Source organism: Nilaparvata lugens, chromosome 14, assembly GCF_014356525.2.
Source record: "Nilaparvata lugens isolate BPH chromosome 14, ASM1435652v1, whole genome shotgun sequence".
NCBI lineage: Eukaryota > Metazoa > Arthropoda > Insecta > Hemiptera > Delphacidae > Nilaparvata > Nilaparvata lugens.
The window spans coordinates 13,275,944-13,301,671 of NC_052517.1; the positions used below are offsets into that span (position 1 = coordinate 13,275,944).

General features: G+C 34.5%; 1 protein-coding gene across 1 annotated transcript in view; it reads left to right on the top strand.

Annotated features, from left to right (window-relative positions):
• Positions 1-527: 527 nt before the first annotated feature.
• The window catches only part of LOC111054874 (activating signal cointegrator 1 complex subunit 2 homolog), a 146,846-nt gene continuing 121,645 nt past the window's right edge, over positions 528-25,728 (top strand). The window contains exons 1-3 of the mRNA XM_039440779.1: positions 528-577; positions 15,382-15,427; positions 16,929-17,520. Coding sequence (XP_039296713.1) covers positions 15,389-15,427; positions 16,929-17,520 — 631 coding nt within the window. The 5' untranslated portion in view covers positions 528-577; positions 15,382-15,388. The remainder of the gene's footprint in view (positions 578-15,381; positions 15,428-16,928; positions 17,521-25,728) is intronic.

The following is a 25,728-nucleotide window of genomic DNA, read 5'->3' on the forward strand; positions in this document are numbered from 1 at the left end:
AGGAGAAGGAGGAGTGGAAGAGAAAGAAGAAGGATCAGGAGCTCAGAAGAATGAGGAGAAGAATCAGAAGAATGAGAACAGAAGAAGAAAATGAGATGGAGGAAAGAGGTAGAAGACAAAAGGAGAAGAAAAGAAAAGGCAAAGGGGGTAGAAAATGTAGAGGAATACAGGAAGAGAAGGGGAATATGAGGAGGAAGAAGGAGAAGGGATATATTAGAATTTTTTGGGAGAACACTAGACAGTAGACTCTCTCATTAAGGGCCGGGTTCCAAGCTCGCGATTTAGCTAAGTTCTAGACTAGAGTCAGAAAATTGAGAAAAATAGATCCTAAAATATGGGGAAAAACAGAACAGATGATAAAAAAGAGAAGAAGGGAGAGAAGAAGTCCATCAAAGTTCAACAATATCAAAAAGAGAAAAAGAAGGTAGTACAGAAGATGAAGAAGAAGGAGAGAGAGAAGAAGATGGCTTGACATCGCCAATGACGTTGACATTGACGTTTACTCTATTAATGTTTGAAGCGTTCAGTGTAGCTTGAGTGAGTTGTCAGTGGTCTATAGTGAAGCTGCAGAATTAGGGTAAGTCCCACATCTCTATCATTTCAACCTGAAAATGTTATTATTTTCATATTCCGCCATTACTCTGATGAATAATTAATGACTCAATTATTATTGTAATTTATTTCATGAAATGCTGTGTCTATCAATCAATCAATATACTATTATTATTATTTATTGGAGATTTTTTTATTATTCATTTATTGGAGAAATTAGTAGTGTTGGGTCCTGCTAAGCCCATAGTTTTTGGGCAGGTGCCATTTTGAAGCATTATTATAGTACAATTTTGTCTTAATTGAAAGTTGTTATATTTGGTCATTTTTAGTAAATTGAGTAATTTTCTCAAGAATTGATATTTCCAGGAATGTTTTGCTCCATTCAATCAACAATATCGTATATCGTGAATTAAAAATCGAAAATGAAGTGGAAAGAAATCGCATAAAGTTTAAATATTTCTGGGACAGATCATTTCAAATTCGGTGAGAGATAAATAATCCATTATATACTCTAAAGGCAGGTTCTCCGAGCTCGAGATTTAGCTGAGTTCTAATCAGCTGGAGTCACGAAATTGACTTTCCAAAACTGAGGGTAGTCATAATGTTTATGATAATCTTTATTTTCTCATTTTTATACTTGGAAATGTTTTTCCTTGACGAAATGAAACATTACTAGATAAAATTTTATCTTGTGTTCATTTTTCTAGTTTTTCAAAATTTAATTTGGACGTTGACTACAACTATGCCCCGTTCCGGTAAGCCAATTTTCTAACTCTAGCTGTTTGAAGTCTAGAACGTAGCTGAATTCCGAGCTCGGAAACCGGCCCACAGAGTATCATGAATTTATTTCTTACTGGATTTGAAATGATCTGTCCCACAAATTTAAACTTTATGCGCTCATATTTCAAAAATCTGGTGTGGCGCACTCACACAACTTTCCTTGCCGTTATGAAAATTGATCACCTGACGCTAGTGTTCTCGCGCATCTCAAGCCTACTATTCAAAAATGATAATCCCAGCTGCTTACAGGACAATAACGCTGGAGACACACGATGTCTGCTATCTCTCCTTAGTGAATGATTCAATAGAATCAACAGTTTGCAATTGGAATAATAACATTTTATCGAATTTCGAGTTTATTTCCAATTTTTGGTGAAAATGTTACTGAACATTAATTGTAGAGATTTTCATGCTCAATCTTTTCCTCTTGAATTTCTTTGTTTTAATTGTATCTGAAGCCTGATAATTGGGAATCTCAAATCAAACTTTGCATAAATGGGTCGGAGCTCCTGAAATTTCTACAGAAATGTCACTTGTGGCAGTTGATAGAGCTTTTTGATGACTATTTTAGGAATAAATTTGATCAAAATCGTTGGAGCCGTTTTCGAGAAAATCGCGAAAAACCCTGTTTTTGACAACATTTTCGCCATTTTAGCCGCCATCTTGAATTGGGTTTGTTCGAAATTGTTCGTGTCGGATCCTTATAGGGGAAGGACCTTAAGTTCCAAATTTCAAGTCATTCCGTTGATTGGGAGATGAGATATCGAGTACACAGACGCACACACACACACACACACACACACACACACACACACACACACACCACACACACACACACACACACACACACACACACACACAACACACACACACACACACACACACACACACACACACACACACACACACACACACACACACACACGCACACACACATACATACAGACCAATACCCTAAAACCACTTTTTTGGACTCAGGGGAGCTTGAAACGTATAGAAATTTAGAAATTGGGGTACCTTAATTTTTTCCGGAAAGCAATACTTTCCTTACCTATGGTAATAGGGCAAGGAAAGTAAAAAGTAATGATCGGAGAATAATTCCCCCAGAATACTTTTTCATTTTGATAGCTTGATAGTATACCAATCGAAAAACTTTGAAAAATATCACCATGAGAATTTTTTTTATTTAGCATTTGCATAGCCTTAAAACTAGACAGAACAGACTGCAATATTATACAAAATCAGTTTATTCTACTTGATTAAAGATCATTTCCGATAAATAAACAGTAGTTATTTTAATGAAATCGCTAAGGAGCAAAGACATGAAAAATAATACAATCTATACTATAATAGAGGAGGGAACTCTCTTATAGAAACGCAACTAGATATACGTACGAGATAGGAAAATTATGTTTGACACATCATCACGTCTAAACTACTGTACTGATTAACTTGAAATTTTGCTTATATAGATTCTCGACTAACCTGGGATGGTTATAGGCCTATTTTCAACTCTTCAAGATTTCATTACTTCGAGTTTAAAAATAGTCCCTTGCGGACTCTGGTTACCTGCAAGTCATGAATATAATTTATTGTAATACGATAAATTTATTTATTTTTTTTCATTCGTGGACAGAATTACAAATCATATAAATATGATTAGGAAGGAACAACAGGCTTGGCCCAAATCTATTCCACTGCCAAATTTTAATAAATTGATAAAATGTCCAAAAAATAGGTTTATTGATTTGGTTTATTTGAAAAGTGTAGAATTAGGACAGTTGAATTTTCTGTGTTAATTTTTATCGTGTGAAATTTATTTTTCTGTTGAAAAATTAGCAGAATCTTGAGTTAGTCTATAGAATGTGCAATAAGTTGATACAGATTATATGTTTTGTTTAAAATTTCAAGATCTAATGAATAAAATTTGAAAGTTTAATGGGAATAAAAAGCTTGTTGTTTATCGAATAAGTCCCATGAATTGAACTCGCTCTTTAGAATTTAGAGATATCTCAACATCACATATGGGGTGGTTATATCATAATATTAGTTGAATTGAAAGTAGCAAAAATAAATATAAATTTGTATGATATGAGAAAACTCCGAACACCCTATAGTGAGGTTCACGTTATAATGGCAGTGTCAATTAGCAATAACTGTATTGCTATCCTTGCCTATCATTCAACAAAGCGGATAGCGCTATCTCTTTCTCGCTTTGCTCTGTTGTCAGATCGTCTTCTAACAATGTAGAATGAGAAATCGAGCAAATATTTCATCTTTCATGGAAATTCATTATGAAAAGTATAATTCCTTGCTCAATAAAATATAATTGATTATAATATTTTTACAAGAATGAACAGTTAATATTACATCAATAGACCTGTATAAGCTACCGTCTATAGAAGGCATTGACAAGACGGAGGTTCGGCATCGTTGTTCTCCTATCTTTCTCCACTGACATTAATAATAATAATATAATAAATTCATTTATTCTTCCAATTAATACATAACACAATAATCAGAAATTATGAATACGGTAGTACAGTAGATATATCACAACAACAATCTTGCAAATTATAAAAAATAAAGATAATAAAAATAATACAATTACACGTTGTACAAAGAAATCACAATAATTTATTTACATCAAAAGAAGAATAAATAATTTTAAGTACCCCGAGGACTAAAAGTCCTGTTTGGGGCACCATCATATTTTTAATTAAGAAAGAAAAAAAAACAATGAATTATTTTGCCGAGTCGGAACTTGCATAATATGACTGATTATATACTTCTAGATGAATGAAACAATATTGGAAAGATGTTATCCAACGGTATTTGAATACAGCCCTGACTGTTACTGTATGGGAGTACCATCAGCAATTCATAAGTTTTCAATTCGTCAAAGGAGTGGTCATAGTTGAAATATTGTATTCAACGGTTATAATCAATGTACCTAGAATACAAGATAGTGGCCACGAAAAGATGCGCAGTGACAAATCCAAACCAGCTGGTCGATGTGACGTCATTGGTGCTCTAAAAGTCGATTCTTCCTATCTTTTCAATGTCAAATTGAGAAACTTTGTAAGTCTCTTTCTCATAAAGTACATAACTTTTAAGTCTCATCGACATTCCCTACGATTTATACAATATTTATCTTAATTTTTTTTAGAAATTCAATACTTTTGGACGGCTGGATCTTTCAAAATGATCGATTTTGTAAGAGCCTGCACATCGAATACCTGTTGCTCTCTTATTGAAAATTAACATGCTTTCCCTGGCTCTTTTGTAATTCAATTACTCAATGCTAATGAATTTGATAAATCGATCATTGAATAAGGAGTTAAAAACGTGAAAACATTAATTAGAGTGTGGGCCTAATATTATTTCTCTCAAAATTCTTGATATCTTGTCTGTGTAGCCTACTGTATATTAGGCCTACATAGAATCAGTAGAACATCTTGCCGGTTCAACATCTTCTGTCATCTTCGGTTCAACTCCTTCAGGAGTGCACTCTTAACTCAGGGAAAAAATGATGTTCACATATCCATCACATACTTAAAGCAGGTGATAGTTGTGTGTTACGGTCATAAACATTTTATCTCGAGCAATTTTGTAAGTCTTTTTCTAAAAAATGTACATAACTTTAAAGTCCCATCGACATCTCCTACGATTTATACAATATTCAATCCAATATTCATCTTCAATTTTTTACAAATTCATCACTTTTGAACTCCTAGATCTTTCAGAATGCTCGATGATGTGAGGGCATACTGGTTCGAAGATAGGGAACTCTCATTTGATACTAAGAGAAGGAATGAATAGATATTTGATATTCGTGGAAGGAATGAATAGTTTTAATTCGGCAACATTTGAAAAGATGAATGGCTTCAAAGGTTTTCTACTGGAGGTTTTTTATTCAAAGTTTAAATATCCCAACAATAATATTATAAAGTGAAAAAAGGTACTGAATGTTGCCTATTTCTCCTAGTAGTACTTTGAATGATAATATAGGCTGTGATGAATCTTTTGAGTAAATCTCATGAAAGGAGAGAATTAACTAGAAAAATTGTAATTACCCTTATAGAATGAAAGATCTGTTAAACGAATAGTTAGCACCCGAGCGATAAGGCTTCCTTATCAACAGCTGAGTATAAGATAAGAGTACCATTCTGTACTACACATTTTTTTCCCAGAGAATTATTTAATAAAATTATAATTATTTTGCAAATTGAGTGCAGGTCATTTATGGATTGCTCATTGAACTTTTGGAGGTTACACTTTTGTTTACTATTGATCAGATGTTTTTGTAGCAGCTCAGACACAGCTGACTGACTCAATATATTATAAAATGTCATGCCAGGTTTTCATGCAAGCTATAATATTATTTCTATTAAGAACTATTGATAAAGGACGAAGAATTTCAAATAAAAAAATAAAATGTATGTATTATTGTTAAAATCTATTTATTATTCACGAAATTACATTAAAATGTCAAATGTTATTGTAACGAACTAGGTCATAGCATGAATATTGTATTACTGATAAGAGCAGCAAAATTAATTATAACAGTTTCGAATATAATAGGAATTGTATAGAAATATTAAATTATAAATTATTGATTCAACTGAGTCACATGGTGAATGAATCTCTTTGGCAAGTCAAAGCCAATCATATGTCATAGAAATAGCACCAAAAGAGATGATCGTTTGAAAACACTGTATGTTAATCTGTTATCAGACAGCAAACCTGCCTTATCATATATGCTAGTGCATGTACACTGTATAGAGGAACTGTATCTAGAGAATTAAGCAGTTTAAAAAATTATACAAATTAAGTTATTATTGTAATCAAAAGAATTATATTTTACTGCTTGCCACTGATGTCATGCCTACGTCATAATCATTCTACCAATGGAGAATTTTCATGCAAATTAATTACACAGAGATTCTCAGAGAAAAGGTTCTAGCCAAAGGCTTAGGAGAAGACAAGTCACTTCCCTTTTAGAATCCTCACCGTTAAGACCTTGTTGAAAGTTACCAAAGACCTATTAGTGAAAATTTGTTCGATTTTTATATATTTTATCTGTGAGCCAATATTTTAGGCTAATTTATCTATTATTTGTAAATCTATTTCATCAATCGATAATTCGAGAAATTCTAATTTAATTATTCCCTAATTATTTTGGTGAAGGAGATATTTAATTAATATTCCACACGTGCTGAGACCAAAACCTGGACCGGCCACCGATCAAACAAATTTGATCTAAAGGAACCACGACCGCCAAGAGGATTCACGTGAGTTTTCTATTTTGGGGTCCCAATCTACACTTCGAAAGAAAATACAGTGCAGAAAATATAAAATTTTTCTTTGTTAAAGTAATAGCCACGCCGACAAGCACTTATAATAAAATTATTAAGATCCTAGATTTTATCTGATATAGAATTTATAAGAACTTGTAGTTGATTAACTATCCTCTGCTGCCAGAACCACAACCCGAGCAATTTTTGAAATCTTTTATAATTTATTTCAGTATTTTTCAAAAAACTGTTAAATTTATCAATTATAAAATTCTGTTGAATCATGCATGGTGTCATGCGAGCACAAGAAATTTTCTAATTATTTTGTTAATGTTAAACTATTCTCAATCTGTAATTCAAGCTTTACATCTGCACTGTCGAACCATATATTTTATCATATTATATTTCAATTTTGTTAATTCGTCTTCTGAGTTCGATTATTTCTTAAGCCTGTCAATCATTGTGTCTGACAAGTTCCATATTATCAAGAACCGATCAAGTATGATCATTGAAATAATTGAATCAAGCTGGATATTGGAACAGATCTAAGTGGATGTAGTGTGTGGGGTCAGATCGAGATTACCTATTCTCTGTCCTTACCTGCTCATATATCAGCTTCTATCTGTTACCAACTTCGACTTAGGAGCAAATTCGTTGACTGTATAGCAGATGCAGCTGGAGATCATATAGTTTCCTACAATAGAGCATAAAGCCCGACAAGACTCTGTTCTCAAAGTATATTCTGAACGATATCTGGTCCTAGTACCCTATTTTAATCCTTCAGAACTTATTAGAGACGCAGTCCCGTAAATTATCTACATTGGGATTTTTGCTCGACCTGTATGATTTTGTATGCTGTTCCATCACAGGTAATAGTTTCAAGATATCCGTATTCAGTGTTTAGCAACTGCTACACTACTTTCAAAAATTTTTATCATCATACAATCTGTCATAAGAAGAATCAAGAGTGAGCGAGTGTTTATGCCTCCTGCGATTCAGATGATTGTATCGAATCTTGTAGTGACTCAATCAGTCTGGTATTCCACTCAGCTGCCATGCACGCATCTTCAAAATTTCTAACCTCAATACTGGTGACTCAGTGCAAGATTCATTATACATGTGTGGTCCTATCCTTGGAGGCGATAGTAACTCCCCCAGGAAGAGCACTACACAATTTGGCGCCCAAAGTGTTGGGCATTGATGAGGTGGATAATCGACTGCAAGGATTATATAGTTGTTCAGTATACTACAGCGCTGACAACGGAAAATTTTTTTGAAGAATTCATGATTGTGAATTTCTTCAAATTTAATATCAACTGTTCACTGAGATATGAAATAGCAAGACGTGCCATACACAATTTTTGAACAAGAAGAGATTTATCGATTGATGAATTTTCTGAAGAAGGAATCGAACTCAGAATTTCACTACTGTTGTCATTTGGAAATTGCTCATATTATAAGTCATAGGTATAAGAAAAGGTCATATCATTTTAAGAGCATTAGGTCTATATCGAAGCAATTTATAAAAAAGTTACGAAAAGGAGGATCAAATTCATTTACTGCATTTTCAAACCTTTGTAAGGCATAAAGAGGGAAGTAATATTAAGTCATGGATATATTGTGGAGTAATTCAAGCAGAGCATCATTGCTTTTTATAAAAAAAATTGTGAGAAATACTAGCCCTAAATATAATTACGGCAGGAACTTATAAGATCAAAATATTTACAATAATAAGAATAATAAATTATAATAAGCATACCTGCATTATTGAATATCCATTATTTTTGCATGTTATCACCGTTTTATGGTTATGATATTGCTAATTTGATCCACATTTTTATCACACATATTATTGAATCACACTTTTGTATTCCTTCATTGAACGAATTTTTTACACTATCTATTTCAATGTTTGATCATCATTCATTTGTAATTATTCACATAACCTCACATATTTGCGGTCATTTCACTACACTTGCATCGTTATACCATCCAATAAATCATGGAAGAACCACACAGCATCCTGGAGACCACATCGGCGACTTCAAGGACAGAGGAGTTCGCACGGGAGAAACGCCCATGTACCACCGTTCCAGAAGTCCAGACGCCCGTGCCTTATGCCCCAGAATCCCCTCTGCCGACCGAAGACCATACACCCATTTCCGTGCTAGATATGAACGTCCTCCTGGAAGCAATAAACAATATGAGGAAAACATGTACGTGTAGGGATGGATACACTGAAGGAGGAAGTCATCAAACAAGCAAGCGAACATGGCACATATATGGAGGACCAACCTACCCAGGATAGCCAGCTTGGAGTTGTCCCGCACCACACCGGATGCCAGGAGGAGCCCGAGGACGCCATCCATGGCATAGAGGGGCAGCCCGAACCACCACACGCAGAACACCAGGAGTCCAAGGACATTGCTCACCGAGTTGAAGAGCAGCCTTGACCGCCGACCGCCCGCATTACCGATCCACCAAAGAAATCACCTGCAACACATCAAATCCATATTCATCAAAATCAATCAGAAAACAACATTAGAACAATTAAACTCCGCAGAAAGTCAAAACCACACACAAGCAGCAAAACAATTCAAGAAAGAAGAAGAATATCTGGAAGGATCCATTCACACCGCCATCATATTAGGCTAAAATCTTACATCAAGCTTCCTACCAGCATGCAAGAGAGAAGAAAACCATCAAGAAGGACCTACAACCACCGGCATGTCCGGTTTAAGAATATCAAACTGCATGTCACCGGCCGACAAAGAGGGAATGCATTCGAAAGAACTGATCTACACCACAGACATGTTCGTTTTAAGCAAAGTTTGATAAAATGGATAGCTGAAAATTGGAATTAGACCTTGAATAATACCAAAATCAAATCTAGATGGGGGCTTGAGGAAGAAATAATTTTGAATTAACTGGAAACCACATTTGTGAATTACATAAATTATCAAACTTTTCATAATCACAGCCTACCCATTGAATCACATATTTATGGGCTGGCACCTTTCCACTGCAGCCTAATCATCAACATAACCTAACTTCGCCACATCTCAATTAATAAGAAAATATCAACAATCCACATCAAATGAAGAAATTACTATCAACTTAAAGTCAAGAAAATAAAACTGAAAATAACTTTAAAAATTACCATCCTGATCGAGCCATCTACCTCATGCTACAGTCATCACAGAACCAACCGCCTTGTACCATCCGCACAACTGAAAAACAAAAAACGAAATATATATATTATCAACAGAAAATATTTTATGTATTTGAACACGACATGCAGTCGAATATTAAGTAAATATTAAAAACTTTTACTTACTGACTGGAGTACTTTCAATTGTCTGGCGATCATTTTCAACAGTGTAGACCGGAAATGTTTTGATGGTTAGGAAGATTTGTGGTGTTTATTATGTGATTAAAAAGTTTATTGGATTTGAAATTTAGATGTTCATTTAGTATGTTGTTACTGTCTAGGATGGTGGCTTTATAAATTTCAAACTGTTCTGTTGTATTTAATTCATGTCCATTTCTTTTTACTTCCAATATTGTAAGGTTGGTATCTATATTTGTGTAGGTGTTCCCGGTTCCATTTAAATATGTTGCAAAAGCTGATTCTGTTTTGGTTTTAAGTGCATTGATATGTTCTTTAAATCTATAGAGTCTATAGAGCATGGATCTGAATGCTGCATGTTTGTGCTGCTGTGTTGGGTGGTTGGAGGAGTTGTGGATTAGTGTGTCTGTTGTGGTTAGTTTCCTGTAAATGTTGAAGCTGAGTTTTTGGTCTGGTTTTTTTGTGATTGATAGGTCGAGGAAGTTTATAGAGTTGTTTTGCTCATATTCAGAAGTGAATTGTATTTTGTTGTTGAACTTGTTGATGTGTTTACGGAGAACTTCACATTGTGTCTGGTTTCCCTTGAAGAGAATTAAGAAATCACCGTAATCATAAACAAAAAAGACCTTGACCAAAAAACCATGGATTTCATTACTAAAAACAACATAAAACAACTCAAATCAGACCCAACAAATGAATACCACGTAACCATGAAGAAAACAATCAACAATGCAAAACATATAATATCAGCAACAGAAAAAAGAACACTCAAATAAATCCACCCATCAGCACCGACCCTACAAACACTCCCAAAATTACACAAACCCAACATTCCCATCCAACCCATAGTAAACTACCGCGAAGCACCAGCCTACAAACTTGCAAAACACCTAGACCATACACTTAGAAAAGTAATTGATCTAAACAACAATACACACCTCAAAAACAGTGATGAGCTTATCTCAAAACTGAAAGACACTCACATTCCGTTCAACTCAACCCTAGCATCCTTTGATATAACAAACATGTACACCAACATTCCAATCAATGAAACTATATCCATAATCAGAGACCTCCTTACAAAAAGTAACTTACCAGTAGGAAAAACTGATGAAATTATTGAAATCCTACAGACAATAACCAAACAAAACTATTTCACCTATGACAATAAGTTCTATCTTCAAGATGAAGGTTTACCCATGGGGTCACCAATTAGTAGCTTACTTGCAGAAATATACATTCAAAACTTTGAAAACAAACATATACTCAATAGTGAAATATCAAAGAAGATAGTTTTCTGGTATAGATATGTAGATGATGTCTTTATTCTCTCCAAGGGAAACCAGAGACAACGTGAAGTTCTCCGTAAACACATCAACAAGTTCAACAACAAAATACAATTCACTTCTGAATATGAGCAAAACAACTCTATAAACTCCCTCGACCTATCAATCACAAGAAATCCAGACCAAAAACTCAGCTTTAACATTTACAGGAAACCAACCACAACAGACACACTAATCCACAACTCCTCCAACCACCCAACACAGCAGCACAAACATGCAGCATTCAGATCCATGCTCTATAGACTCAACAAAATACCCTTATCACCAGAAAACTACAAAAATGAGCTCAACACAATAAAATACCTAGCACAGAGTAATGGATATGACCCAAACATAATAGATAAACTGAACAAAAAAACAAAAGCAAAATCATATAAGCAATAAACCAATCCAACAAATGAGAGAAAACACTTCATAGCACCAACATATATCAATAGTCAATTTAATAAAATTGCCAGGATTTTTAAAAAATCAGGCTACAAGGTGGCTTTCAAAACCAAAAATAAGCTGATGACCACCCTCACCCCCAAAACCACTGACAACACAGACAAACACAACCTCCCTGGGGTATATAAGATAAAATGTAGCGATTGTGAAAAATTCTATATTGGCAGAAGTGGACGATCATTCAAACTTAGATTTAAAGAACATATCAACGCACTTAAAACCAAAACAGAATCAGCTTTTGCAACACATTTAAATGAAACCGGGCACACCTACACAAATATAGATACCAACCTTACAATATTGAAAGTAAAAAGAAATGGACATGAATTAAATACAACAGAACAGTTTGAAATTTATAAAGCCATCATCCTAGACAGTAACAACATACTAAATGAACAGCTGAATTTCAAATCCAACAAACTTTTTAATCACATAATAAACACCACAAATCTTCCTAACCATCAAAACATTTCCGGTCTACACTGTTGAATATAATCGCCAGACGATTGAAAGTACTCCAGTCAGTAAGTGAAAGTTTTTAATATTTACTTAATAATCGACTGCATGTAGTGTTCAAATACATAAAAAAGTGTGTTTATACAAAGCAGCTCGGAATGGATCAAGAAATCATCACCAGAAAATATTTGTAAATTAGAAATAAGATGGAGTTAGTAGTGAATAGGAAGGAAGAAAATAAACAAGATTTATTTCAAATAAATGCATAGAAATAACCTCAAAAATGTGGAATCGATAAAGAATTAATTTAGAACCAAAGCCTGCTCGATAGTTCTCCTTCACACCAGCCAATGTGTGCGAGATCACAGAGCAAATTGTATTAAATCATATTAATATCGTTATAAATAATTATTGTAATCTATAATTCAATATAAAGTATAAACAAAAATGCAACCAAAAATATATTATTTATGTCAAATTGCACAAAAAATGTGCATGTTAAATGTTATCGAAATGTATCTCTAAAAAGCTCAAAAGGAAACGAAATCCTTGTCCTTAAAATTATTTACTTTTATAATGTGCAAGATTGTTGTTGTGATATATCAACTTTACTGTACCTACTATTAATAATTTCTGATTATGTGTAATGTATAAATTGGAAGAATAAATGAATTCATTAACCTACATAAGATAGGCCTAGTACTCTTCTAGGAATATAAAATCACATTCTACTACGTGCAACGAACTATTTCGATTGAAAGATGTGGTTTGACAAATAATCTAGATCTTGTTGATTATGTTAAATGTGAGCCTCCCATTGGTATTAGCACGAGCCGCCACTGGGTTTCTATTGTAAGCGTGTCTGTGAATAGCATTAAGAATATTGTTAATTTTCTAGGAAAAAATTATTTTGTTTCAAACTATTTTGAAAAGAATGATTACCACTGTCGTCCGACTAGGAATTCAAATGCATTATCAATAGTTTCGAGAAACGGTTCTTTTTATTATACTAGCTCTCGAGCGTCCATCCTCTTACAATACAATACACTCAGAACACGTGTTATGACAAATATCAGAAATCTACAATTTTTTAATTTTAGAAAAGCACCTGGTCGCCACATTTGGCTCAACCCTTACTATTCTTTTAAACATTTTTGATGTGTGCTAAAATGCATTTTTACAGAGGAAATTTAACTTTTATGATAGAATTGAAAACATCCCAAAGTTTTGTTTTTGTTTTGAATACCACTTCCCCCAGAATCATGGGGCGTCGTAATGCTTAATAATTTTGTATCATTTCTATGGGGAGAATGTCTCCTTTCTATTAATGTCTGGATTATTTCTATCCGACCTATTGTTAGTTATGAATTATTGATGATTTTGTTTGTCAATGTCGAGACATTTCGAGCAGAAAGAAGAAATTCTCGACATGCTAGAAACTTTCTTGTTTTTGAAGATAAGTAGGTGGTGAAGCAAGAAAGTTTCTACAGAAATAATTGGAATTATCTTTCCAATTGTCAAAAGTAGTCGGAAGGTCATATTTTGGTCTCCAAGGAATTTTAAAGTTAGGAGTTACTTCATGGTATGCAGTGTACATGATATCTCGTCTCCCAATCAACGGAATGACTTGAAATTTGGAACTTAAGGTCCTCACACTATGAGTATTCGACACTAACAATTTCAATCGAATGTAATTCAAGATGGCGGCTAAAATGGTTAAGATGTTGTCAAAAACAGGGTTTTTCGCGATTTTCTCGAAAACAGCTCCAACGATTTCGATCAAATTTATATCTAAAATAGTAATTGATATGCTCTATCATTGCCACAAGTCCCATACTTGTAAAAATTTCAGGAGCTTCGCCCCATCTATCCAAAGTTCGATTTTAGATTCCCAATTATCAGTCTTCAGATACAATTTGAACAAAGAATTTCAAGTGGAAAGGATTGAGCATAAAAATCTCTACAATTAATGTTTCCTAACATTTTCACCTAAGAATGGAAATAAGCTCGAAATTCGAGAAAATGTGATCGAATATTGCAAACTGTTGGCAACTGTTGATTCTAATAAATCATTCACTATGAAGAGATAGCAGACCTCGTGTGTCTCCAGTGTTATTGTCCTGTCACCAACTGGCTCAGATCTTAGAATAGTAGACTTGAGATCCGCGTTAACACTATAGCGTCAGGTGATCAATTTTCACAATGGCAAGGAAAGTTGCGTGAGTGCGCCACACAACCTTTTTTTTATTGATTCCAGTTATTGATAGCATATGGTGGGACACCATCCAGTCGCTATCCTTGACTTTGAAACTCCTAAGAAGCCAAAATACGTTCTTCTGAGTATTTTTGACAATTGGAAAATTAATTTCAATCATTTCTGAGAAAATTTCTTGCTTTAACCACCCACTTATCTCTTGGAACAAAAAAGTTTCTAGCAAGTCGAAAATTTCATGTTTTCTGCTCCAAATATCTCGACATTGACGAGCATAATCATTAATTAAAACATAACTATAGGTTGGATAGAAAGTTTTCCAGAAAAAAGTCCAGACACCAATAGAAAGGAGACATTCTCCCCGTTAACTTGATATTGAATTGTTATGCATTACGATGCCCCATGATTGTGAAAGAAGTGATATTCAAAAGAAAAACAAATCTTTGCTTTGTTTCCTATTTTATCATAAAAGTTAACTTTCCTTCCAATCCTTCAACCTTGAAACATTCTCAGCACTACTACTAGGATATCGGGGATGATATTCTATATCCAATTCTGACGTTGAATTGGAAATTCGAGAAAATTGCATTTTACACGAATTTGCAATCTTGTAATATCGTCAGATGGAGGGCTAAGTCGCAACTTATTTTACAGAGACTACAGCATAAGTATTGGACAGCTTCAAAAAAAGTTCACCTTCTAGCTTTCTACATGTGCCCCAAAAACAATAGATTTCCGGTCCCTTTCCCTGTTCTTTGAGATTAACACCAAATCAAGTCTTTGGAAAGAAAATGTCACTTTCGCCTCTTTCTTAGAAAATACAATTTTGGATAAAATGAAATAACTCGGAGCTTTCTGTATTTGGAACATGGATGTTGATAGATGTTTTCTGTACTAATGCATTATTCAGGATGTCATTGAGTTGATCAATTTATTTTGCAGTGGCAGGATGATGCTTCTCCTGGCAATTCTCAACGTTCTCTTCATTGTAAGTACAAAATTGGTTATATTGTAATAAGTGCGTCCGGAGCTTTTCAATCCTTCTACTAACGTGCAAATATAATATATTCTTCAAAACAAACCTTGGACACAATCTCATCAAATGATGATGAAATCTGTATAGTGGACATCGAGAATATTTTCCATATAGTGAGGTCCACGTTATAATGACAGTGTTTGTTTAGCAATAATGATATTGCTATCCTTGTCTATCATTCAACAAAGCGTATAGCACTATCTCTTTCTCGCTTTGCTCTGTTGCCAGATCGTCTTTTTACAATGTAGAGTTGATAATTAGTTAACAGAATATTCCATCTTAATATTATGAGCATGCATTATGAAATTATTGAAAAATATAATTCCTCACTGTATAATTGATTATTTCGAATGAGAATGAACACTTTATACTACATCATAAACCTGTATCAGCTACCGTCTCTAGAAGGCATTGACAAGACAGGCAGAGGATCAGCAACATTGTTTCCCTATCTGTCTCCACTACCATAATAACGTTGACCTCACTATAGAATCAACATGACTTCTCCACATCAGATTATCATCAACCGATAGGCCAAGATATTTGACCACCTGAAATTGTTTTATTACCTGGCATCAACAATGGATATCAGCTGCCATATTTATAAATCCAACTCTGTGGAATTCCAGTGGGCTGAGAACTATGAAATAACAAGATATTCTAAAGTTCAGATTTGTAGTCTCCTTGATTTTGAGACTCGATTTATTGAAACAAAACCATAGAGACAATAGATCCGAGTCATGTTACATTGTCTCAATATATCTCATCATCTCATTCAGCTTCATAGGAGCTCGCATTGGCAAATACTGTGAATTTTCCCTTGAATGGGCATGAGTAGAGGTGATTGATGTGAATCAAAAACAAAATCGGCCCCAAAACTGACCTCTGGGGATCTTCTAGAATGTACTCATTTTGGAGCCCAATTTCACTGCTCGAGAACGTCCATGCAGATATGAATAGAACAAGGACAAGCCTGGCCTGGCATGGACAAGTCATGCACGCCTGCCAGCTCCAGTTTTCGCAACCGAATCTCATAATTTACAGTGTTGAATGCCTTCGAGATGTCTAAGATCATCCCATAAATTATTTTCATATATTTTCTGTTTATGTTATTTCAAGTTTCTGAAATGAACTTTTTTAGAGTCAGCTCAGTGTTCAAGCCTACTCTGTAGCCAAACTGGCTCTTTGAGAAAAAATTGGATGAATTCAAAAGCACACCATTCGAACCTTCATGAACTTTTCAAATAAAATTGCAACAATGGATAACAGAAATATAGATCTATAACATCCTTGTGGTTCCCCTTCATATTTCCCATATTCCATGATGAAAACTACAATTGGTAAGGTGGTCAGCATCAACCCATCATTTCAAACCCTACTTTTGGAAGTTGATAATTTTCCAGTGTGACATCTGGACACCAACCATCATTTGATACCATATAATTCATTGCAGGTTATTGAAGGATACACTCGCTCACCTTCACCAGATTCTCCATCCAGCTTCTGGGGTTCTGATGATGCACCGCCAAAGCAATATTTTTGGCTTGAGCAACCTTCATTACCAGGACAACCTTCATCACCAGGACAACCCTCACCTTCATCACCAGGTCAACCTTCATCATCACAACAACCTTCATCATCACGACAATCTCAACCCAATTCACCACCAGCCCATATCTATGGAGTTAGATACCCATCACCACCAACCTATACATATAACACTGGCCATTCAGAGCCTGGCACGCCTAAAGCTCGTCCTTGGGATTCACCACCACAACAGGCTTCACCACAACGAACACAATACCAATCATCACCATCACAACAAACTTCACCACCACAACCACAGTACCAACAACAATACCAACCACAGTATCAACAACAATATCAACAACAACCATACCAGCAACAACCATACCAACAACAACCATACCAACAACAGCTTTCATCACTACCACAAGGACGAAAGAGGCATGAAACTGAACCACCTGCAGTCAATCCATCAAGTCGTCAAAGGACAGATACAATGCCTCCAGGCACATATGTTGGTGAGTAGAATGAAATTGAATATTGTGTAGGGAAATGAAACATATTATTCATACATTTGATGGACTACTTTTTGTGTAGTTGAGAAGTTGATATTGTAGTAATTATTAGTCTTGAATCTTTTTTTCTAAAAAAACTCTCAGTCTTCTTATTTAATTTCATAAGCTAAGCTGTATTTCTCATATTAATATGTTGATGATTGTCTATTTGGCATATGATTGATATTCAGTATTAATATTCCAGTATTGTAAAAGGGGTTTGGGGTGGTGCTTGGGACACTCACTCCAATAAACTAGGTGTAATACAGAAGAGACCCAAAAGCTCCAGAGCTAGAAGGTTAACTTCTTGTATTTGAGCCATCCAATACTCTAGAATCTAGTTTCCGAGCTCGAGATTCAGCTAAGTTCTAGACTTTAAGGCTTGATGCACATTTGCGACGCTAGCCAGTTGCGTTTCTACGAGTGGAGCGACTCTCTGCTGGCAGCCAACTTCAGTTTAGTGCACACTTGTGCTTATCGACAGCACTGTCGAGCGACGTCAATTTGTACTCAGCAATTTTTACAGCTTGGGCAACTTGGCCATCAATCGTGATAGGAAAGTTCTGATTTCAAATTTTCAAAGTTTTTTGTAATACCCGATGTCAGCAATTATTATGAAAATCACAATATTATTGAAGGGATCAATTATTCATCGGCAGTAATAAATAAATTAATCAGTTAATAACTAATATAGATATAATACAAATATGAAGAGGAATTAGTACAACTTTTTCAAAAAGACCTTTCACTTCTTATTGAAATGAAATAAAACTCCAATATTAGCCCAGTCAATAAAGGTTTTTTCGATCCGAAAATTAAATAAAAGCTGAATCTTTTACCATCGATAGAACCCTCTCAGAGGGTCATTTTCCCAAAAGTCCCAAGAAATCCCCTTGGAGCTCCCCCCCCCTAGCCGTCCTCAAAGTTGAAAAATGCAGGTAATCACGGAAAATCAATTATCTCTGTACCCATTGATCGGAAACAAATCTTATATATGCCATTCGATTCGTTCCATTATGGACTACAATATTAGCTATATTCATTTTTCCAATAAAATCAACAGTTTTCTTGATAAAATAATAAATATGTAAAAATTTAGGAGGCTTGCGATTTGATTTTTTTGTTTTCTTTGATTAACTTTAAAGCAAGTAGTTTTAAAGAAAAATGAGCCGATTAATTAATGTAGCCACTCTCATTGCAAATCCATTGATGTATATTGTTATGTATTTGCTATTCGATTTGACGCCGTGGAAGGGGAAACAGTCGACGCGGAACGTCGCGGCTGACTCAGTAAGCCATAGTAAACAGCAAACTGGAAATCAAATATCTCTGTAACCATTAATCGGAAAAAAATCTATCATATGTCATTCGATTCGTTAAATTAAGGACTACAATATTAGTCGGATTCATTTCCTCAATAAATCGAACAGTTTCCTTGATAAAATAATATAATGTAAAAATTTAGGGGTTTTTCGAATTGATTTTTTGTTTTCTCCAATTAACTTCAAAGCTAGTAATTTTAAAGAACAATGTGACGAATAATTATTGTAGCCACATTAATTGCGAATCCATTGATGTATATTGTTATGTATTTGCGATTCAAATTGACGCTGTGGAAGTGGAAACAGCCAACGCGGCTGACTCCCTTCACCATAGTAAACGGAATAATACTGCTGTCTACATTTCATCTCATTTACACTATGGCGCTCGAAACAATTAATTTTGTCTATTGTTTTGACATGCGCTGTATATAGATTCTCACTTTTCAATATTCTAAAAAAATATTACAATTTTCCTGATTTAACCATGCTCATGATAAAAATCAGGATTTCCTTGTTTGCTCACAGAATTTATTATATTAATTTGAAGTGTGCCTTCTCCATACGAGTCAGAGGTAACACAATTTGATAACTCTAGTTTCAGATATAGATGTTTTTCAATGAAGTTTGATTATATATTATGTGTCCGACTCCTTCATCTTATCCTTATTTTGTGAAAAATGAAGATTCAAAATTTCTTTTCATAGCTTTTCTTGTGTTTTATCTTGTTTCATGACTCTTAATAATTTAAACACTTGATAATGGAAAGAATATCATCAGATCACGTGAACAAAAAAATAAAATAAAAGGGTGGGCCTACCTGAGATACTATATGATAACACTGTACTCCTGATAAGTTGAAAATTTTCAAGCTGAAAGTAGATTAATTTGTAACACATTCGGTTCAAATATTAACAAATGATACCAAATATCACCAATATCATCACATATAGTGAGAACGAATTACTCTGAAGCTTTCTATTCTCACTGAACATGAAGAGGCAATTACCAAGCCAGATTCGCAGTTCCGTTCAAATCATTATTATCAGAGCTTTCAAATTGATGCTATGTAACTATGGATGTTATCCCATCTCAGAATTTCCCTATTTATCCTTATCCTGATTCAGAATGAAGTAGTTGATCTCTATAATCACAAAAATCAATGTACAGTACCTATAATAAATAGTGAAAATAACAAAATTTCTAGTAATAATGCAACTTTTTCCAGGTACGAATTTCAAGGCTCATAAAATGACTTATCTCATTCACAGGCAGAAATTCCAATGATCATCATAATAGTAATTTAATGAAAATTGTTTGTATTGTACATTGTTCGACATAAGATAAGCTACATCTTTAAGGTAATCAACGTATTTAGATTATCATGTTTATGAATGAAAGCGGGACTGTGATAGAAGATTGGTCAAACTGGAATATAAATATTATATACAATACATATTTCTGATCAACTATGATTACAAATGATAGTATCAAGCCGAAATGAATTGAGCAACTGAATTTCAAAGTTACTATCCACTGTTCAAATCACACTGTGATTTCCTTTTACTTTCAAATGGATTGAATTGCCTCACTCTTCAACGTAACAATTATTGTAAAAAAACCAGTGGAATGTGAACGTCATCCAAATAGCATTTGAATTTCAATTTTCAGATCATGAAATTCATAAAAAACTAATTCTTGAGAGAATAGTGATGAATTGCAAACAGTGCAAGTAACATTGACATCGATTAATTTAATACTGGACTTATCAAATTTATATTACCATTAATTTATATTATTTATGAAGCTTATAAAATGTAAACCAACATTTTAAATTCTCTCTACTGGAGCAAAACATCGATAGAAAATAAAGAAGAGCCCATTATAAGCACAATATACTTGTATACTAGAATTCACTTGAACTAACTCATCACTTCAGCCCTTCAATGATCACAATGAACTAGAATGGTATAAAAACAATGAAATTGATAATCAGGTACAATTTTCAAATATCTTCACCCAACTGAATCTGTGGATGCTAAGTCATAAGAAATCATGTTCAGTAGATTTAATTTGAATGCTTCAAATAGAACATGATCTATTCTTTTGGTGCCCTAATCAAAATCAATTTCAATCAACATTAATTGACATGAAGAAAAGCTTCTGCCAACCTTGTGTAATGAATGTCAAGATGTGAGTGGAGGTGAAAAATCGATATGTTAACAAAAATAATAGAAGATGATGAATCATGTTTCAATTAATCTTATATGGTAGGGTACTTTGTGGTTAAATGTGAAACACTTTCATGATTTTCCTACCTTTTATGCATGCTTACTCTTCCTTAATTTGTATGTTTGCATGGCTTCCATCTTTAGAAGCTACTGAATTTTCATATTGGACTGTCTAAATAATGTAGATTCAACTAGTAAGAACGGAAGATAAGCTACTTTACAGAGAGAATCATAGGAAGTTTCAACTCAACAAGCCCAATGTATACATTTTTTATGCCTCAGCCGTCATATATATTTTGCTCAACTGAAGGTATATTATCAACCTGGCTTGGAGAATATCAACTGTAGAAAACAGCAAACACTGCACGCTATGATTTTTCAGGAAATTGCCACTGTTAACACTATTGTAATCTATTATTTATCTCATTTTTCGACATTCATAACTTATGATAAATTTAAGCATAGAATTATGATCATACAAACATATTTTAAATATGTATTATATTATGTAATAGTATGAATATTTTATCGGTTGCAATTAATATCTTTGTCTGTCATAGAATGCATGATTTAGCATATATATATATACAAGGTGCGGCAGAAAGGATGAACGGTTTTCAAAAAAGTAATATGTCATTACCTATGCATAAAAAAACATTTATTTACAGAACAATAACCACATTATTTTACAATTTTAGAAAATTAATGTTTGAAAACAATATCTGACAGGTGACGGCCGTTTTCAGCAATGCACTTTACAAGCCGCTCTCGGAAGTTGGATTGTACTCTTTCTAACATTGCCCTGCCAATTTGTTCGACTTCCTCACGAATTGCTCCCTTTAGTTCTTGAAGTGTACGTGGTTTATGCTGGCAAACACGTGACTTCAGGAAACCCCACAAGAAGTAGTCGCACATGGACAGGTCTGGAGAACGAGGAGGCCAATCAATGTCACCAAACCGAGAAATGATGCGACCACGAAAAACAGCCCGAATTGCTTCCATTGAATTTCTTGCTGTGTCGCTCCGTCCTGCTGAAATCATACTTGCCGGATAGGAATACGTTTCCTTCTTAATTCAGGAAGGAAGAATTCAGTGAACATCTGTCTATAACGTTCTGAGGTTACAGTTACAGTGGTCCCGTTGTCGTCTTCAAAAAAGTATGGACCAATAACAAATATACTGCTCACAGCACACCAAACTGTCACCTTGGGACTGTGTAATGGTCTCTCATGCATTAATTTTGGATTTTCATCCGACCAATAACGATAGTTCTGCTGATTAACGGTACCATTCAAATGAAAATGTGCTTCATCTGTCGTAAACAAAATGATGTTTTCATTTTGGTCAAATATGGCCTCCATTTCTCGAGCAAAATTCAGCCGCTTTACATAATCGCCAGGATTCAATTGTTGAACCATGGCCATTTTGTAGGGATGAAATCCTAGATCTTTATGTAAAATACGCCTTACTGACCGATCACTGATGTTCAGTCCAGAAGAATGTCTCCTAGCAGATCGATTAGGACTACAGAGTATGGATGCCGAACTCTTTCCACATTTTGTGGAGTGCGTACAGTGCGATGAGCCCCTGGTGGTCGTTCATTCATTACTGTTCCTACTGAACGAAATGATTTTACCCAACGTAAAATGGTGTTACGAGTGGGTACGTTTTCATTTCTTGCAAGATTGAAATGACGACGAAACTCGCGCTGAACTGTAATGATACTCTCATCATTACGCACAAAACTGTCATAAGTAAACACACGATGTTGCACATTCCACGAATCCATGATGCCGATTAAACAATGACTAGAAAAAATGGTATGATCTACCGAACACATGTTCACTTCAGCTGGCCCAATCCGACTACCCAAATCAGAATACTATCTGTTCTAAAAACATCCACCCTTCCTGCCGCACCCAGTATAACAACAAAATGATTTTAGAGAATTTAGAGAATTAAAATGTGAAAAATCAGTTCCATCACATGTCAAAACAATAGACAAAATTGATTGTTTCGAGCGCCATAGTGTGAATAAGATGCTTAGAAAGAACTTAGAAAGCAGTAGGCCTTCTGTATTTTACTGTTTACTATGGTGGAGAGAGTCATCCACGCCATACCGCGTCGACTGTTTCCCCTTCCACAGCGTCGAATCGAATCGCAAATAAATAACAATATACATCAATGGATTCACAATGAATGTGGCTACATTAATTATTTGTCAAATTTTCTTCAGATTATTTGCTTCGAAGTTAATCGGAGAAAACAAAAATCAAATTGAAAAACTCCTAAATTTTTACATATCTATTATTTTATCAAGGAAACTGTTCGATTTATTGAGGAAATGAATAAGACTAATATTCTAGTCCATAATGTAACGAATCAAATGACATATGATAGATTTCCTCCGATTAATGGTTACAGAGATAATTGATTTCCAGTGTGCTGTTTACTATGGCTAAGAGAGTCAGCTGCGCCGTTCCGCTTCGACTGCTTCCCCTTCCACGTCATCAAATCGAATCGCAAATACATAACAATATACATCAATGGATTTGCAATGACAGTGGCTACATTAATTATCTGGCTCATTTTCCTTTAAAACTACTTGTTTCGAAGTTAATCGAAGAAAACAAAAAAATCAAATCACAAACCCCCTAAATTTTTACATATATATTATTTTATCAAGAAAACTGCTAATTTTATTGTAAAAATGAATATAACTAATATTGTAGTCCATAATGTAACGAATCGAAAGACATATAATGTAACTGTTTCCGATCAATGGTTACAGAGATAATTGATTTCTGTGTTTACCTGCATTTTTCATGTTTTAGGATGCTGGGACGGAAAGCTCCAAGGGGATTTCTTGGGACTTTTGGGAGAATGACCCTCTGGGAGGGTTCTATCAATGGTAGGGAAATTCAGATTTTATTCAATTTTCGGATCAAAACTGCTTTTTTGGACCTTCATTGACTGGGCTATATCAAGAAACCAATTGAATCAAACCAATTCAATTCAAATTCAATTTATTAAAAACACACAAAATAAGAAAAAACAAAATCACAAAGATTCACGAAACAAATAAAACACAATAAAATGTTACAAATATAAAAAACCATGGGCTTAGTGTTTGGGTGTGTTGGAGAAGAGAAAATAAAAGAGAGGAAGATACCTAGCCAACTATGGTTCCCCATGTAATAGGCAGGCAAAGAAGAGAAGAGAAGTAATGAGGGAAAAAGGAAGGGAGAAATGGGGGGAAAGAAGAAAACAGAGGAATAGGTACTCAAAATAAAGGTAAGCGAGTCCACTGAAAAATGAAAATTAATGAAAAAAAAATGCTTGTACAGAAATCTCGAGTCATATATCTAAATGGAAGAAGAAATTACTTTATGTCCAGTTTTTTATATCCAGTTTAATTTTCCCGCAGATCTTATTGTCCTTGAGAAAGTGATTTGGAATTATTATAAAATCAATTGGAAGCACTATAAATTTCAGGACTTAATCCCATCTCCTGGTGAAAATTCAAGATAAATGAACATCTGTGTTGACTTATCCTATACTATGCAACTTCTGTTTATATGTTTGGATGTTTAGATGTTTGTATTTCACCAGGTCTCGAAAACGGCTCTAGCGATTCTCACGGAACTCAGACCATAGTAGGTTTATAATATAAAGATTCGATTGCACTAGGTCTTATCCCTGGGAAAACACTCTGAAGGACATTAAAAGGATAATATTATATATTTTCACCAAAGGATTAATTTAATATTAAAGGATATATCATTATTCATCCTTGGAAAAACAGCTGATAATAATTATTTCGTCATCTGTTGGTGATGGAAGTGAGTGAGCGAGTTCATATGTGTGGGACTGTGTCAAAATTATGACTCAGCTGTTGAACTTTTGTAATCATTCAATCAGGTAGGCTAGTCAGTGCCGGTGGCAAAAAAGCCGAGTTATTCTCAATCCTGATTGATTCCAGTAGATCCATCTTTTTGAAATGGTCTTTTCTGATTTGGTTCACGTGGAGTTAATCAGGATTAAAATTTGACTGGATCTTGTGCAACTGGGCCGTTGTGAGGGAAATGTTTGCATTCCTCTGGGAATTAATCTCAATTTACTGCGATCAGATAGAACATTTCTGTATGAATGTTATTATAATTTCTTCTTTGATAATAGGCCTACACTTTTTATGCTTTTGTACTCGGGAGCGAAAGTAGTATAAAAAAGATGGCTGAAGAACATCAACTCAGTTGATGGATCAACTCAGTTGATGGATCAACTCAGGAGCACTATCAAATCGGTTGAACTATCAACTCAGTTGATGGATCAACTCAGGAGTACTTTCAAATCAGTTGATCTATCATTCCACCAGTACTTCAAGGTAGGTTCTAGAACATCAATTCACTTGAACCAACAAATAGAAAGAAGCTTGGATCAACTCAGTTGATGGTTCAAATCAGGAGTACTATCAAATCGGTTGAACTATCAACTCAGTTGATGCATCAACTCAGGAGTACTATCAAATCGATTGAACTATCAATTCACTTGAACCAACAAATAGAAAGAAGCTTGGATCAACTCAGTTGATGGATCAAATCAGGAGTACTATCAAATCGATT